This window comes from Panthera onca, chromosome A1 (assembly GCF_046562875.1).
Source record: "Panthera onca isolate mPanOnc1 chromosome A1, mPanOnc1 haplotype 2, whole genome shotgun sequence".
NCBI lineage: Eukaryota > Metazoa > Chordata > Mammalia > Carnivora > Felidae > Panthera > Panthera onca.
Genome location: NC_138339.1, coordinates 86,231,062 through 86,248,900, shown reverse-complemented (window position 1 = coordinate 86,248,900; position 17,839 = coordinate 86,231,062). Strand labels below are relative to the sequence as shown.

Below are 17,839 nucleotides of genomic sequence, written 5' to 3'. Positions count from 1 at the left end.
GCTGGGGAGCAGGCTGCTTGAGGTTTTTTAGCACCATTCTTCTTCCCTAAATAAAAAATGCATCCAGACAACTATCATGCATTATAGTTCTAGGCTAATAAAATCTAGCCCATTTTTTTACCACTGGCTTTGAATCCTGGACTACCACCAGGTGTCATGCTAGCATGTTAATTGCAGCTCATATACTTAATTAAATATTCTTGAGCTGGTCAAGTTTAACGGTACTAAATTTATCTCATGAAAAGTGAATATAATGGAGAATTACCAAGTTAAGGGAAAAGGCTGTGAATAAGCTCTTCTTGTGATCTAGAAAAAAACCAGTTGACTGATGTTTATTTCTCCTTTATCCAACACTAATCCCCTTGCCTCACATTGTTGGCATCTACCACAATAAACGTACAGTAAAGCACATATTTGTGATCATGTGGCTTATATCGAAAAAAATTTGCAAGGCCTTGCTTTTAAATCAGTTTATTACACACACACACCAAACCTTGAGTTTAAACTAGCTTTGATCACCATAAGAAATTCCTGGTGAACATTGGTGAGTTCAGAGCATTAGCTTCAGTAGTTTATAGACTAAGTAAAGATGCAAAGTCAGGCATGACACTGCAGTTTCTGGATACTCTGTGTCCCTGTGTGGGTGGATCTTGGAGGCAACCTGAGACCTGCACACCTGCCCCAGAACACCCTAGAGCAGCCTTCCGAAAAATGGATTATGTCAGATTTCTTGGCCAAATTTCTAGGCCAAAAGCTTTGTCTAATGCAAAGACTCACTTCCTATGTGGAACTTTGTCTAACTTATTAAAATCTAAACTTTACCAAAAGGAGTTAGGAGAGGCATTGCTGTAAGGAATACTACTAGTTAGTCATCAGCCCCCTGTGGGCACTTTGCAGAGGCCCAATCCACTTAGGCCAACATGTGGTATATTTTAAAAGTTTGCTCCAGGGGTGCCCGGGTGGCTCAGTCGGTTAAGCATCTGACTTCAGCTGAGGTCATGATCTCACAGTTCGTGGGTTCGAGTCCCACCTTGGGCTCTGTGGTGGCAGCTCAGAGCCTGGAGCCTGCTTCGAATTCTGTGTCTCCCTCTCTCTCTGCCCCTCCTCCACTTGCACTCTGTCTCTCTCTCCTCAAAAATAAACAAACATTTAAAATATATGTATAAAAAAAATAAAAAATTAAAAAAAAATATATATGTATGGGGCACCTGGGTGGCTCAGTCAGTTAAGTGTCTGACTTGAGCTCAGGTCATGATCTCATGGTATGTGGGTTTGAGCCCCGCATCGGGCTCTGTGCTGACAGCTCGGAGCCTGGAGCCTGCTTTGGATTCTGTGTCTCCCTTTCTCTCTACCCTCTCCCTCTCGTGCTCTGTCTCTGTCTCTCTCTCTCAAAAATAAATAAACATTAAAAAAAATTCTTTAAATATATGTGTAAATTAAAAATAAATTAAAAAAAATAAAGTTTGTTCCATAACTTCATAGAAGATAATGGAAAGCAAATTTAAATAAATGCAGCATCTCCTGTTTGTAAAGGAGGCATTAATAAATGAGGTTCAAACTGTGTTAAAACTACATGCAAATGATATGGCAAAGCAGCACGTACATGCCAATTGTCACGTTTTGATGGTTCTCACACAAAATAACTCTAGCAAAGGTGTGAAGGATGAAAAGGCGTAAGTGAAAAACCAAATGGGTTACTATTTGAAGCACATTTAAATTCTAGAACAGGAAATATTTAAAAAATATGTATATACTCTGCATTTAAAACATGGCACTAAAAGAAATTTATAGATACAAATTGCAAGATAAAAGATTTTTTGGTTAATGCTGAGTGTCTTTGTATTTTTTTTAGCGCCAAATTTCTAATCATCCCCTTGAAGTAGTGTAAAGAGATGAATTCAAGTACATTTAAAGAAAATAAGAACAGTTTTCTTTACCCCGCTTAGAAATATAGATGCTTAGGTTAAACGTCATCTCAGGAGGAAAGAATACATTTTGTTCTTTGGTTTTGGCACCCAGTAGCATAAGGTTACTCTTAAAATTCATAATTACCACTGTTGTAATTACATAACTATTCCTAGTAGATAAAAAGGGAGTAATTACTAAGCCCGAGTTTTGTTAGTACTATTCACAATTTTCTGCCTGAAAACTCCAATTCACCTCCCTAAATATCTCTATTTAGCCAAGCCACCTGTTCTTGGAAAATTAGATTGGAATTTGATTCTTTTCTTATACAGTAAAACTTGTCTAGTGGAAACATAGAAAAACAGAAGCGTAATGAAGTTATTAATCTGCTTAATTTGTTCTATCTTTTTGGTAAGGGAGTGAACATGTAGCTGTTGAAAATTAACGTTGTCCTTTGGCCCTAATTGCTAAGATTGTATATGTCATGTAAAATGGAGTAGATTAAAATTAAAATATGATTGTTTCCATGCTGTGCGGCATGGGGAGACTACAGGCCTTATATGCTTACCTGTTCCAAAGAACTTTGCTTCGCTACTGTTTGCTCATGGATTGTAAACCCACCTGTGAACGTTTTTGTTCTTGCAGGTCTTGGCCTGGCTGTCCTTTCCCATATCTTCTGTGCCAGGCACTCCATGTTTGCAGCTAAGCTTCTGGCTCACATGATGGCAGCCAGCTTAGGTACACAGGTAAGAGGGCCCGGGGATTTCTACCTTTCACAAGAGGTTCATGTTTCTTCTTCTGTGATCCTTGAATTGAACATATGAGCAAAGTGTAATCTCATTGTAGCTGAAGTAAGCTTGTTTAGTTGTACAGCAGGGGAGGGTGGAAGAGTGTGGTAAGAGGAAATGACAGTATTAGGACCTAAAGTGTGTTTTGTGAACTGTTTTATACAGAGGTACCTTAATATCCTCCCTTACAAGAAAATAGCTGCTTCTTATCACAAAGCATTATACTCTCAATTTATATGTGATAAATATATTACTGATGTGTGCATGTATTAACATTAGCATATTTTCCTTAATCTGTTTGAATAAAATATGCTTTGTTACAAATTCTTTTACATGGATGGCATTAAGATGATATGTATTTTAAAATATCTGCTAATATTTTATCTGTTGACCCTTGAACATAGGGTACAGGGCACTGACTCCCTGTGCAGTCACAAATCTGCATAGAACTCTTGTCTCCCCCAAAACTTAACTACTGATAGTGTACTGTTGACTGGAAGCCTTACAGGTAACATAAACAGTTGATTAACCTGTGTTTTGTATGTTGTATGTATTAAATGCTGCATTCTTACGCTAAAGTCAAGCAAGCTAGAGAAAAGAAAATATTATTTAAAAAATCATAAGGAAAATGCATTTCCAACACTATATACTGTATTTATTGAAAAAAATCCACATTGTAAGTGAACCCACACAGTTGAGACCCAGGTTGTTCAAGAGTCAACTGTATTTTGTGTGGTTTAATATTATAGAACACAGTTTGGTAGAACATTCTTTTCTGAAAAAACTACTCAGGTTTTCTCTTGCAGAAGATAGAACATGAAAAACATGTCGTCATCCAATAGCATGAAGTTTAAAGCACAGTTTAAAACACAGAAAACAGATCAAAAGATGAAATTAGATGCCTTTCCTGTCCATGAAGTACTCACAGTCTAGAACAGTAGATGTATAGATAAGTGCAAACATGGACTATTTGCAAAGTACTGTGTGACTGTAGATGATGATTTAATTTATTTTTCTGTGAAGGTCCAGGAAGTCTTCATATAGGAGGTGATATTTGTGGTCAGACTTGAATGAGAAGTTCGTGCAGTTTGTTGATGAAGGGAAAGGTGGGCATAGATGTTTGTACAAGCAAAGGGGGAAAGGCATATTCATATCTACTTGAAGGCTGTAATTACAGATCCGGACAGTAGGAAGACATTATACAGTATTGTTATTGAGAGAACTTTGTATTTATTTTATAAAGTAAAACTTCCCCTTTTCTAGGTAGTTGGGGCCCTTCTGGAGTGCAAAATAATACTGTTTCTTGATTGGGTGCTGCTGGTTATATGCATATGTTCAAGTTATGTAAATTTATTGTGCTGTACACTTAGGATTTGCATGCTGTGTTTCAGAGTGCTTAAGGCATTTTATTGAACTCTAACAGAAGTTTTTAAAATAATACTAGTAGAGGAGCTGAAATTTAAGATGGAAAATTATCTGAGATATTGGACTCCTATTGTCTTTTTTTTTTTTTTTTGGTCCTAGGAGTGAAAATGGCATGTGTAAATTTCATAACTTTATTTTGGGGGAACAGTTAAGTGCTGGATTCGAGCAGAGGATTCCAGATTGCGTTTTTAAAGTACCTATGAGCTTTGGGAGGTAACAGCTGTTACCAAAGGGGGGCTTACATTGAATTTGACAAGGCTATTTATATTGCCTTGGTAACCTATCTTAGCTGTCTGATCTTGCCTTTGCTTCTTGTATGTAAGATCTTAGAAAACCCGCCTTCCATAATTAGAGTTTACTTGGCTGCATTCACCACCCACTCTGGTGATTTTTTGGCAGCAGAATTTGTACAAGTCTTAATTATAGCACTGTAGAATTACAGACAACTCTTCAGTGTCCTAGCAGACAAATTTGCTCATGTCTGGGGATGTGAAAGAAGGACCCAGGATTTATATGTTGGGACACTGCCTTCTGATTCACATTGTACTTAACATTAATTTTAGAGAAGAAGGGTAGTCAAATCCATGTTTTTTGGTTTATTTTTAGAATAGATGAAGCATTGTGCCATGAAATATTCTGTAATATGTAGCTTGTGACATAAAATATCTAAAAAAAAACATTTCCGTAGTTTGTAGGAAGAATTGGTGTATTATTGATAAAGTACTGTTGCCTCAAAATGGTTTACCTATCTACTTTGATTTTTTTAAATACTGTTTAAATTTGTTTTAATGTTTACTTATTTTTTGAGAGAGATAGAGAGACAGAGCATGAGCAGGGGAGGGGCAGAGAGAGAGGGAGACACACAATCCGAAGCAGGCTTCAGGCTCTGAGTGGGCAGCACAGAGCCTGACACCAGGCTCGAACTCAGAAACTGTGAGATCATGACCTGAGCTGAAGTCGGATGCTTAACCGACTGAGCCACCCAGGCGCCCCATAAATACCCTCTAAATTAAAGAGAATAGTTGTTTCCCTGAAAATCTTTTAGCAAAGGCTTTTTTAAATTCTCAGACTCTCCAAAAAAAAAAAAAAAGAAATGAAGCTGACTGCAGGAACTTGGGCCCGCTCTTTCTGAATTTTAAAATCGTATTGATGTCTCCAGTTACAGAATCTTGCCAATGGGGGTATTCCATTTCCAACCTCAGATCTCTCATTTGGAATCCTCCATCGACATTATGTTGACATCCCTAGAGTGTGAGTTTCCTCTTGAGAAGTCTTCAAAAATACACTTTTGGCCAGTCATTCTTTGGCTAAGAGAATGAAACTTTCCTTGCTGGCCTCAAGTGTTTGAGTTGCAAATACTCAAATACAGGTCAGCCAAAAGCATTCAGTCTCACATCTTTATTGCTTACCTAGAATGAGATTGAATGGCCTTTGTGGGAAAGGGAAGAATAGAAATGTGATCATCTTTGACTTCCTTTTGTCATTGTAGGTCAGTCAGTGAGCAAGTTAGCAATCAAAATGTGCTCGTCTGGCTCTACTTCTCTGCTAGAAACATATGTAAAAATATATATTTATATTATTTATATCTATAAATTAATCTGGTTTGCCATTCTAGCATCTTTGAGAATCATTGACTATAAACTACCAGCAGGTGGCAGTAGAAGTTTTTTTTTTTATTTTTTATTATTATTTTTTTTAATGGTTTCAATCCCTAGCAAAAATGGAGTTCAGCAGAAAACTTGAGAGATGTTTTTACAGTGCTTCCATGATTGGGCTAGAGAGTATTCTTCTGTAATAGTAAATGTACGTTTGTGGCTTCTTACCATTGTCTTTTTATTTCTTTTGTTCAGAATTATACTAAATAAAAGTGTAGGATACCATAAGCAAAGTTCTGCATCACTAGCTTAGAATATATCTTTGTGTCATTTATCACTTATAGTTAAATTCAGGGGCAAAAGATTGTTTTCCTGTTTATATTTTTGCTGTGGAAGTTTTAATAAGTCCATTATTTATATAGAAATATCTGTTCATTGAAATGTTGCAGGTAGAAGTTTTGAGATAAGATCTCTTTTTTCAGTATTGTTTATTTAAAAAATAATATGTATTTTTCTTCAGTGCCAAGTTAAAATGTCTCGGTTACCTAAAAGAAGATTACTAAATGGCAAGAAATTGTGAGACCATTCACTTCAAGTATAATGTGAAGAACAGCAAACAAATTTTTATGGTATTGGGTGATATTTCTCGGAAAAACATCTAATTATATCTTTGGAATTTTTATCTTAGAATCACATTGCCAACCCATGTGTGCCCTGATAAGGCTGGTAAACAACTAGGACAAAGGACAAGTTTGCAGTTCAGGGTTCTCAGTTCTGGGGGTTCTGTCAGGAAAAGCAATTCTCCAAATCTAAAAAAAGAACAGAAGTTTTCTCATAGAAAACATGATAAGATAGAACTGCATTTACTCTCTGGTTGGTAAACTTAACAAAGGGAAATACTTGGGTTTTTTCCCTCTGTTTTTTTTTTTTGTTGTTGTTGTTGTTTATTTACATGGCTTAAGCACATATTTTTAAACTGAACAGTAAATTTGTCTAGAAAAAAAATGTATGTAAAAATGATTAAATTTGTTGGCCAGTCTATATATTATCTGAATTCAGAAGACACTAAATATCTGAGAATTTTAAATACTTAAATTAAGTTTTTGGTGGCCATTGGATGTGCAGGAGTTGTAACTACTTAGACATTCTCCTCAGTAAAGGACAAGGGAATTGCCTTAAAATTCAGAAGCTTGTTCTCTGGCATTTAGCTGAAGATGGGCTATCAGTGTTTGTCCAGTTTTCTAATTCTGCAACATTTGGGGTGTCATTTTGCCATGTCATTTTGTTTCCCGGGTAGAATGCTGCCCAAATATTCCTGCCAACAGGTTCTGCTTTAATGCTGAAATGTCCTTTTGGTTTGAATATCTAGCATCTTTGGGACTCTAAGAATCGTTGACTACAATGTGAGGGAAGCCAGAAGCCATGTGTAAACTCTCAAATACAGGTTCCTTCTGGCTACTACAGGGCCCGGTTTCTCCCCTTACAGCTTCCCTGTTTTGTTGAGACTGCCAGCTCAGGAAAGCCATTGTGTGTGCAGAGTCTGAAAATGCATATCTAAAAAGTATATTTATATCAATTAAAGCAGAATGAGACAAATTATAAAGTGTAAACTAATCAGAACAGATTTTTGTTTAGTTGGAATTTTGGGTTAATTACTTAACAGAATATCCTATATTATTTCTGCTTTGTTACTAAACAAACAAACAAAAAGAAACAAAAAAAAAGTAAGAATTGAAGTACAAGGATCAAAATTGGGTCTCGCTTTGAGGATTGGGAACTTGAGAAACACAAAGGGTCGTTATCCAGTAGAATATTTGTGATTATATGCCAGTGCATATGTAAGTAGATCAGAAATGTGTTTCTTAAGCTTCATTGTGGGCATCTTATTAAAATTCAGATACTGAACCAGTAAGCCTGGGGTGGGCTTCTAGATCGGGCTTGTTAGGAGATTAGATTGACCATATTATGACCCAAGTGCATTTCTGGTTGTTGCTGTTGCTGCCACTGCTGCTGTTGCTGTTATTATTGTTATTACCAAACCCACACTGTCAGCCTGTCTTCCTTACTGTGAAAAATTATTTAAGAAATACCATTAATTAAATTTTTACTTTCATTCATAGTGTCATTGCCTTTGAAACTACTTACAAATGCTTGTCTTTCCTTCTGGAAGGAAAGACTACTGCTGCTTTTTTCTTGTTTTATCCTCCCCTACTCCATCCCTAAGTACCCAAAGGAAAGGTACTTAGACAAGAGAACTAATGTCCGACTCAGAGTACAGACTATGTTTTTATTTTGGTCTTTCTCATAGCATTTCATACTTGGCAGAACTTCTCAGTGTTGTTTTTGGACATAAAATAAACCACTAGAAAGAAAGTGTAGCCAGTCCCTCCCCTATTCTTTCTTCCCTCTGAAGACCTTGAGTGTGCCCCCATTTAAATGGTATTAAGTATGTCAGGTTTCCATTTTTATTTTTTGTCCAAAAAATTTTGTATTCAATTGTGCCTTGTCTTCATGTAGAGATTAAATGGTGACCATGAATAAAGAGCATTCCGCACCCAGATATGAATATATATTTAAGTTGAATTTATTATATATTTGAGTCTTAATTCAGGTGTGATCCTCAATATGGCCAAAGGCTTAGCACATTCATGACTGAATGCCCATTCCATTGTCCACTAGTGAAATTAAAACAAAAAATTTGAGTAAACTCTCCTTATCCCAGGTGAAGATCATCATTCATCTATAAAGTCAACCACTTGGAACTCATCTACCACATGCACAGTTTTGAGATTGAGATTATGCCATGGGAAATTCCAAGCAAGACATGCACACATGAAATATGTAAATGACAGTCTAAAATAGCAACCTCATACCTCATACCAATAGCAACCTAAGAACCAAGTGTGTACGTAGGTCTCTTCTTCTCTAGTGTACTGTATAGTATTCCGTAAGCTATCAACAGGGGGGCCTCAGCTTGAATGTCTTCATGTAGCAACATAGCCAACTTAGTTGTTGAAGGATGTATGAGATGTGAAGACTTAGAATGCACACATTCTAGGAATGGGAAGGAGAAAGAATAAAGGCATGGAGGTTATAACGGACCTGGGCGTTCCACTCAATCGAGGCCTGCCCGTGCGCCCCTGCGCAAGAAGAGATAGATACACTGACTACAGGCGAGGTAGTTTCATATTGCCTGAGAACCACGGGGAGCCACCTGTGGAGTTAGTCCAAAAAGGTACAGTATGAAAGCGGTGTTTTTAAGGATTAATCTGGCAATTAGGGATTAAATCAAAAGTGAATTAAAGTAGGTGAGAAGGTGGAATTAGGGAGATCGGTTTAGAGAAGCTGGGTAGGGCAGCTTTTACCATTATCCGGTTGTGATGGGTTGTGAGCTGGGACAATGGTAGGGGTAATGAGAATCCAGAGGAAGAAATAAGAACTATTAAAAACACCCTGTTTTGCTTTATGAAAGCTTTGAAATCTTACTTCTTTTTTTATAATCAATAAAAAGACCGCATTGCAAATTTTATTTAATTTAATAAATGCTAATATAATACCTATTAAGTATTATGTGAGGTAAGGATTATGATATAGGTACTAATATTCCTCCTTTTTTACAGACGAGGCAGTCAAGGCAAAACGAATAGAAGTTACTTGCCCTAGGTCACATAGTGGTGACAGAGCCAGTAATTGAGCACAAGCAGCCAGGCTCCAGTCCTTGCCTTTAACCACTATGCATACTGCCTCATAAATCAGGAATTAATGAGATTTACTCTGTCACCAAAGGAGGTAGATGATTTTAAGATAACTGTGGAACTCGTGGTTTCATTTGACTTAAATAGAAAAAGCTAAAAGGTTTAATAGATGGGATACATGCAGTTTGCAGCCTTAGGGATTTAAAGTTTCTATAGCACATTTAAACCAGTGGTTCAGATATTACCTATATAAACATGAAATCTTGACACTGTAAAACAGGTTCTATGACACAGGTTGTGTACCCGTGATTATAGAATACACATAGCTAATGTCATTAAGGGCTTGCCTTTATGGCACTGAACTAAGTGATTTACACGTATTGCCTTGTTGTAACTACCAGACGAGCTGGGAACTGCCATCATTCTTATTTTACAGATGGAAAAATAGGACTAAGTTTTGTTACCTGTCTTAACCTTCATTGGTAGAATGTGGCAGCTGGAAGAAAGATTCCAACTCAAGGCAGTCTGGCTCCGAAACCCATGTGTTTAAAACACTGTGCCATGTGGAATGAGAAGGATCATTAGGAGTGGATAATTAAAGCACAGTTAAAGTTTCTGAAGCCAAGGAAGGGAAAAAAGATTTCAAATGGAAGGACTGAGCATCAGTGGGAGATTAGTCCTCAAATTTGGCAAGAACAAGGTCATTGGAAACTTGGAGAGAGAGGATGAACATGAGATGTAAAAAGTTAGGGAAGAAGGGGGTAGGGAAGAAATGGGACAGGCTGATTCACACCATACCTGAAAGAAGTTTGACAGTGAAGGAAGGGGGCTGTCAGGGTTCAGGAAGGGGGAGCCACTCAGGTGCCTCTGATCATAAAAAGCTTGCTGAAGGGAAGGTGGACCCTGGGGCTTCCAGCTACCACCAGCCGAAGGACAGATTTCTCCCTCTCCCACCCTACCCTCTTGATTGGTATTTTCCTCCTTTGGAAAAGAGTTTTTTTGGAAAAAAAAAAAAAAGGTTTATTTATTTTGAGAGACACAGGGAGAGTGCGTGCACTGGGGAGAAGCAGAGAGAGAGGGAGGGAGAGAGAATCCCAATGTGGGACTTGAGCTCACGAACCATGAGATCTTGACCTGAGCTGAAACCAAGAGTCGGACACTTAAGTGACTGAGCCACCTAGGGACCCCTGAAAGAGAGCTTTTTATAGAAAACTGATGAAAGGGTGATAAAAATTAGTACATTTCTCTTTGGTCTTTGTTTTGATTTATATTTTTTTATCGCTTTGAAATGTTTTATGCCTAAGGCAAGTGACACCCTGCTAGTGTGCCTAACCTAATCATGTTACATCTGGGAGATTAGAGCTATAGTTTGAACTCCCCCCCTCCCCTATTTCCTGAATCCAAATGTCTTTGATGACTTTATATTTTGGGTATTATTACTGAATTTCATGTGAATCTGCAATCAGTTGTGAAGTCAGTTTGTAACTAGTGATTATCAAATAGTTTTATAATCTTTTCTGCAACCAAAAATGTTAACATTATGTTATTCACAAGTGTGTGCTTTGAGGGATTAAAATGATATTGGTATTCAGATGAAGGGAAACTTGAGTATCAATCCAGGCATTGAATTTCAGAAGAAATTATGTATTTTATTTCTGCTTTCTTCTTGAGTACACATTTTCTTTATGCATCAAATTTTTCATTCTTAAATATTTAAATAATACAATCCAGCCTTTTTTCAGCATGCTTTCAAAATTCAGCTCAACCATAGACTGTTCTCACTAAATTGAAAATAAGTGGATGCCGAAGATACAAAAATAGTATCATGGTCACACTACTGGGAAATTCAAACTTTCCCAAGTGCTGAAGTAGCAAAGCAACAGAAAGAGTGAGTAATATTCTGAATGAGGCTACAGTGACATTATCATGTTTGCAACATGGCTTTTGTTACTAGGAAAATTTGTGAGGCAAATCCAGAATTTACCAGAAAATACCAGTTTGGAATCTTCTATTACAGCCTCAGAAACATAAACTATCCTTGACTTTTTAAAAGCCTTCTTTTGATATCCTTAACTAGGGAAAATTGGCATCTGAGAAAAATTGTTTTTATGAATATTTAGTACTGGCTGTAAAGAACTTTAACAAATATGGAGTGTAGGGGGAAGAGTCCCAGTTTTGGACTTAGAAGGACAAATGGAGTAATATCCTGAGCTGTATCAGAAAAATCTTTGGAAAAATAAGAATGCCTGCCTTGCAGAGTTGTTAAGAAGATAATAGATCATGTTCAACAAGCTGGAAACACAAGGCCTGAGAACAAGGGAGCAGAGGAAGGTGAGGACGGTCCCTGCTGCTCACTGCAGGGCAGAGGCCCTTTGCTTCAGCTCTGAGTCGAACACTCCCTAATGCCTTCTGGAGCACTGAGCACCATTTTCTATTCCAGAGGTTTTCTTAAATCAACCGCAAGGGAGGTGACAAGTTTTTCAGGCTCACCCCCTTAAAATAGCCCTCTCTGTCTTGCCTGCTGCCACACTTCTCACTTTACTGTCCCGGAAAGGCTTTGCTGTTGGACCACATTATGTGTATGCACTGTATTAATTTTGCTTTGTTTATATTTTTTAAATGAGCTTCCCCCCCACCCCCGCCCAATCTTGAGTGTTTCCTAAGTTCTTATGTCTTTTTTGCTTGTGTTGAGTTGTTGAAACCTTAAGAACTGGAGACAGATGTGTATGTGTCTTTCATTCATATATATATATATATATATATATATATATATATATATATATGTATATGTATACATACCTATATATATGCCTTTTTATATATACGCTTACATACGTTTATGGTTTTTAAATTTTTTTAATGTTTATTTTTGAGAGAGAGAGACAGAGTGCAAGTGGAGGAGGGACAGAGACAGAGAGGGAGACACAGAATCTGAAGCAGGCTCCAGGCTCTGAGCTCTGAGCCTGATGTGGGGCTCAAATCCACGAACCACAAGATTGTGACCTGAGCTGAAGTTGGACACTTAACCAACTGAGCCACCCAGGCGCCCCCATGCTTACATACATTTAAATGGGCATCCATGTGTCTTTTAAAAATTATATATGCCTTTATATATAAAAAATATAAAATACATATATTTATATATTAGTGTGTATGTAGTGTGAGCTTGTGCACATGTATGTGTATACATTTGACATTTGAAATAGGCTTATATTTAAAAAACACAGAAACATGTAATGAAACTCTTGGTACTGCTAAGGACTACCTACTATAAACACTGATATGCATAAATTCCTTGTAATCCGTATAACACCGTGAGGTAATCAGTATTATTTTTATTACTCCTGGATTGCACATAAAAAATAGGAGACCCCAAAAGGTTTTGTTGGTTACCCCCTGCTCCCCCATCCATATCAAGTAGGTCTGTCATCTCCAAAACCCTGCTGTCCGTCTCCACCCCTCTTGGAAGGAACCAGAGAACTGGGTGGTGCCTTCTTCCTCCACTTCCATGGAACATAAGAGCATGGTCTCTTGGAGATGGTTTTTAAAACAGCTTTGTTGAAACACAATTCATATACCACACGTTTCCCCCATTTAAGGTGTACAGTTCTTTGACTTTCGATATATATGCTGAGTCATGCAAGCAGCACCAATCAATTTTATTTCTTTTTCTAGCTTTATTGAGATATAGCCAACATTTACTATTATACTAATCATTTCAGTGGGCCTCCCTTCGGTCTCGTTTCTAAATCTCAAGTATCTTGCTTTCCTTTTGTAAATCTTTTCAATGACTGGCCCTTACAAAATTGGTTTTTGAATTTACAAATACATCTATAAGCCCTAGAAGTTGTGTCTTGAGCTTCAGCTGCTTGCTCTACCAACAGAATGTCTTACATTTAGTCGCCTATCTGCCTAACTGATCTTTAAGTTCCTGAGCAAAGAAACTCTTTTTTTGTGTCATATGCTATGCCAAATGGTAAACAAGAGGGCCAGGATAACACTAGTTATAAAAGTGAAGCAGCCTTTCTTATTGGCTTGTTAGCTGTGTGGGGCCTAGAACCACCTTTCTAGCAAAGCCTCATTTGGATCCAATCTCCCAGGAACGTGTGCTCTGTGTTCTGCCAGGGATGGGAGGAACTTGGTTTCAGGTGCTATGTTTTGGTTATAAGGCTGAATGTTATTGCCAAATTGAAACACTGACATGTTATGTATCAACAACCAAGTGTATTTCATTGCCAAATGTCATCTTCAGAAGATAGTGTGTGCATGTGATCTTCGGGGATTAGGCCTCACTTCAAGCCCCGCTCCCATCCAGTTTAGTCCCCCGCACCTTCAGGAATACAGAAATCAAGGTGAGGTGAAAGAGTGAGTGAGGTGAAATGACACTCTGAGTTCGTATTCTCATTTTTTAGAAATATTTTAAAACTTTTTCAGTACGGATTTCCCTTTTCAAAAATATGTATAGACCTAACTATATTTGGGAATTAAATGTATTTTATCTTGCCGCTTCCAGAGTTTATCCTAATTGTTATCATGTTTCTGTAAACCATCTTTCTTCTACAGTAGCCTCAAAACTATTCCCCATGGTTTTACTCTGGCCCTGGTCTTTATAATCTGTTCTCTTCTCAGTAGCCAGAGTAGTCCTTTCAAAGGCTGAATCAACCCAAGTCATTCTCCCACCTGAAATCCTTCAGTGACTTCCTATTGCTCATAAAAAGAGGAACTTTTGGCCTTTGTCCAGAAACTCCTTGAGGGTCATTCCTGCCTGTGCTGATCTTACCTTCTGCCATCTTTACCCATTCACCCAGCACCAGCCAATAATTTTTTTAAAAAAATTATTATTTTTTTAATTTTATAATGTTTATTCATTTTTGAGAGACAGAGAGCATGAGCGGGAAAGGAGCAGAGAGAGGGAGACACAGAATTGGAACCAGACTCCAGGCTCTGAGCTGCCAGCACAGAGCCCAATATGGGGCTCGAACTCACGAACTGCGAGATCATGACCTGAGCCTAAGTCTGACGCTCAACCAACTGAGCCACCCAGGCACCCCATGTATTTTTTACTTTTTTAAAAGTTTTTATTTATTTAGAGAGAGGGTGAGAGCACAAGTGGGAGAGGAACAGGCAGAGAAGGAGAGAATCCCAAGCAGGATCCATGCTGTCAGCACAGAGCCCCATGTTGGTCTCAAGCTCATGAACCATGAGATCATGACCCAAGTGGAAATCAGGAGTCAGACACTTCACCGACTGAGCCACCCAGGTGCCCCTGCTTATTCTTATATTTATTCATCTATCCACCCTTTCTTCATGCTTGGCACATACGTTATCACCTCAGAACAGGCTCCCTGAGTAGCCCCGCTGCTCGCATCACTGTTACGTTTACTTTATATATGAAATCAGTATCTGGATTCTCTTGTTTATTTATTATCTTCTGTCCTCTTCCTCATTTCCTCCTTCTCATCTCCTAGAATATAAAGTCCGTTTGATCAGGAATTGCCTGTCTTGTTCATTGCTATGTGTCCAGTGCCCATAAAAAGCTTTTTGGCACATACAAGATTTCCAATAAAAACTAGTTAAAATAATGAGAAAAACAATCAAGTAAAAGAAAATTATAGGCTTGCTCCTAAAAAAAATTCCTCTGCATTTTAAAATGAAGTTATCACCATTTTCTCACGAAAATAAGCTCAATTCCTTGAAGAAAAATCAGAATTAAAAATTACTTACATTACTAAAAATTTGTAATGTTGTTAGTGGTCTACAACTTACAGACAAAGTGCATTATAAATCTTGGTTTATAATTTAAATGCACTCAACTCAGAATTAGGTTTTTTTCCTCAGAAAAATAGTTCTAAAGAGAAGTTAAGATCCCAAGCCAGCCACCAAAACCTGTTCAACTCTTCATCCAGCTCTTAAGGATCCTAATTGTACTTTGTAATTTTTCTTCGTGTTGAAACACATTCTAATTTCTGATTGGGAATTTCAGTCAACCTTGCTGTTCCCACATCCTGTCCTTTCTTCAGAAGCCCACAGAAGCAGACCAGAAGGGCCCAGGATTGGGAAGCAGTGGGGACAGGTGAAATGGAGTTAGAAGTCAGAGGTAGACTTCTGGAAATCTGCTTCCTGAGTTCAGGGAGATGCTTCTCTGAATAACTTGCATGTCAGATATGAAGGTTTCTGAATCTTGTGGCAATGGTAGAGGACAGGTATTTGGTTCTTAAAGCAGCTTTTTTAACTTCTTAGTGAGAAGCAAAGTTAGAGGTGGGAGAACAACTAAATGTTGGAGTATACAGAAGAGGTTTCTCAAATAAGATCTTTCTGTATTCCATAAGAATAACATTTTGTGAGGGGAGCCTGGGTGGCTCAGTCAGGTAAGTGTCCAGCTCTTGAATTTGGCTTAGGTCATGATCTCATGGTCACGAGATGGAGCCCCATGTTGGGTGTGGAGGGATTCTCTCTCTCCCTCTTCCCCTGTCTAACCCCCGACTCAAAGAAAAGACCAAAAATAACATTTTGTGATAGATTGAGTCTAGATACTCAGGATAGATAATAACTAATTGTGATAGCTAATTGCAATAAATAATTATAAACGTCTATAGTACCAAAGTAGACAATATAAGCCATTAAAGTAAGGATCTAAGTAACAAGGTTGTCATATTGACAGTATGTTGGAACTAAGGCTGAGGTGAAATATCCCAACAGACATAGACATGATGAACATAATGAACATAATGAACTATCCTGCTGTGGTTAGGTCATGTTTATAATTATGATGAAGCCACTGATCTTTTCTGAGTTTGTTATATTGGATACCACACCCCCAAAGCCCTTTACCCTACAAATAGCTGAAAGCATTCATTATAATGCTTGCTGTTTTAAAAACAAGTGAGTTAATGAGACATAACAATCATAAAACCTTGTTTCCTCCCCCAAATATATTTTTTAAAAATTAAAGTCTTTGCATTTAAGAACATGGGTTTATACCTTGGAGATCTTTAGATTAAAAAGTGAAAGTGTTAGTTAATTTTCTTGGCTTTCTTGAATCTGTAGAGAAATGTTCGATAAATTTTGTTGTACTAGGGCAATGTAAGCATTTTTAATTCTATATATAGAGGCAGGTAGGTATTGCTTACACTGTTTCTTTACTCCACAGAGGTCCAAAAGTCAGAGGAGTCTAAGAGATTAGCCTTAGGAGGCCAGAATGGCTGGTTTCCCACTGTTTTCACTCAGGTCATGGTCATCGTTACTGTTAATTCTTAAGTACTTGTGAGACCCTGTAAAAGATGGCCTGTATTATACAAACAGTCCAAACTTGAATTTCATTGTAAGTTAGGGATTGGCATTTTGACAGTGTTTGTCAGGATTAATTACTGAAGACTCTTGTGTGAATGTAGAAAAGTCAGATGAGAGCAAGCAAGTCTGTCTACCTCCTCCTGTTTGAGTCTCAATCAGAGCAGCAGAAAGATCTATTTGTTCTCTAGGAACAAAAAGAAGAAGATCTTTTCTGAAATTTTTGTAGAAGCCCAATTTAAATTTATCTCTTTGTATACAACAGCTATTCATTGTTCCCATTCTGCAAATACTTAGTGTTATATGTACTATATCAAGCTTTTTGCTAGGAACTACAGATATAAAGCTAAATAAGATTTCCTTTAGATCCTCGAACAATTTATAGTCTACTAGGAAGGGAATAAACATGTAAATAAATGAATGCAATGGAGTGTTATAGGCCTATGATGGCAGTGTGTGGGATATAGGCCTATGATGGCAGCATATGGTGGGATAAAGAAGGAAAGGGAGAATTATTAATTCTATCCAGAGGGTGAGGGGTGGGGTCAGAAAAATCTTTAGAGAGATGAGAATGCTTAAGGTGTCTTGGAAGATAAGAAATCTTCACCAGGTGGAATCTACACATAATTATAATACAGACATTAGTAAAGGCAGAGGAAGGGGCTGTGTCTGGCAGGATTATGATACAAAAGGGATTGTTCTACATTGGATTATATTCTGTTTATTTTGCAAGTCTTCAGAGATGGTTCAACTGGTTGAGGGCTGGGGAGGTAGGGAGAATCATTTCTGTGGCAGACTTGGAAGAGATGGAGAAGAGTCTCCAGACCTGAGCAGAGCTGATATTTGAGGAGGTAACAAGAAATGAGCATTTCTTACAAGTTTTTCAAGGAGAAGCATTTGGGTGCCACAGATATGTTTTCATGTCTCATGTGCATTTTTCTTAGAAATGTGTTATATAGTCTAATCTGAAAAGGCTAGTGTATCCAGTTCTATACTACCCCTGATAAAAATCAGAAGTCTCTGTTCTGTAAGGTATCAGGTTCTCTGGGGTTTCATGTGGGGTTTTTTTGTCTTTTAATAATGCACAAAGTAATATCTGTTAAAAAGTGAAGCATTCATTATACATTAATTCTTGAAAACAACT

At 37.6% G+C, this 17,839-nt stretch overlaps 1 protein-coding gene across 2 annotated transcripts in view; it reads left to right on the top strand.

The window, feature by feature from the left end:
• Nucleotides 1–17,839, top strand: part of ADGRV1 (adhesion G protein-coupled receptor V1) — a 565,435-nt gene that overhangs the window by 245,457 nt on the left and 302,139 nt on the right. For both annotated transcript variants that reach the window (XM_078448177.2, XM_078448183.2), the window contains exon 83: nt 2,551–2,651. In XM_078448177.2, coding sequence (XP_078304303.2) covers nt 2,551–2,651 — 101 coding nt within the window. The remainder of the gene's footprint in view (nt 1–2,550; nt 2,652–17,839) is intronic.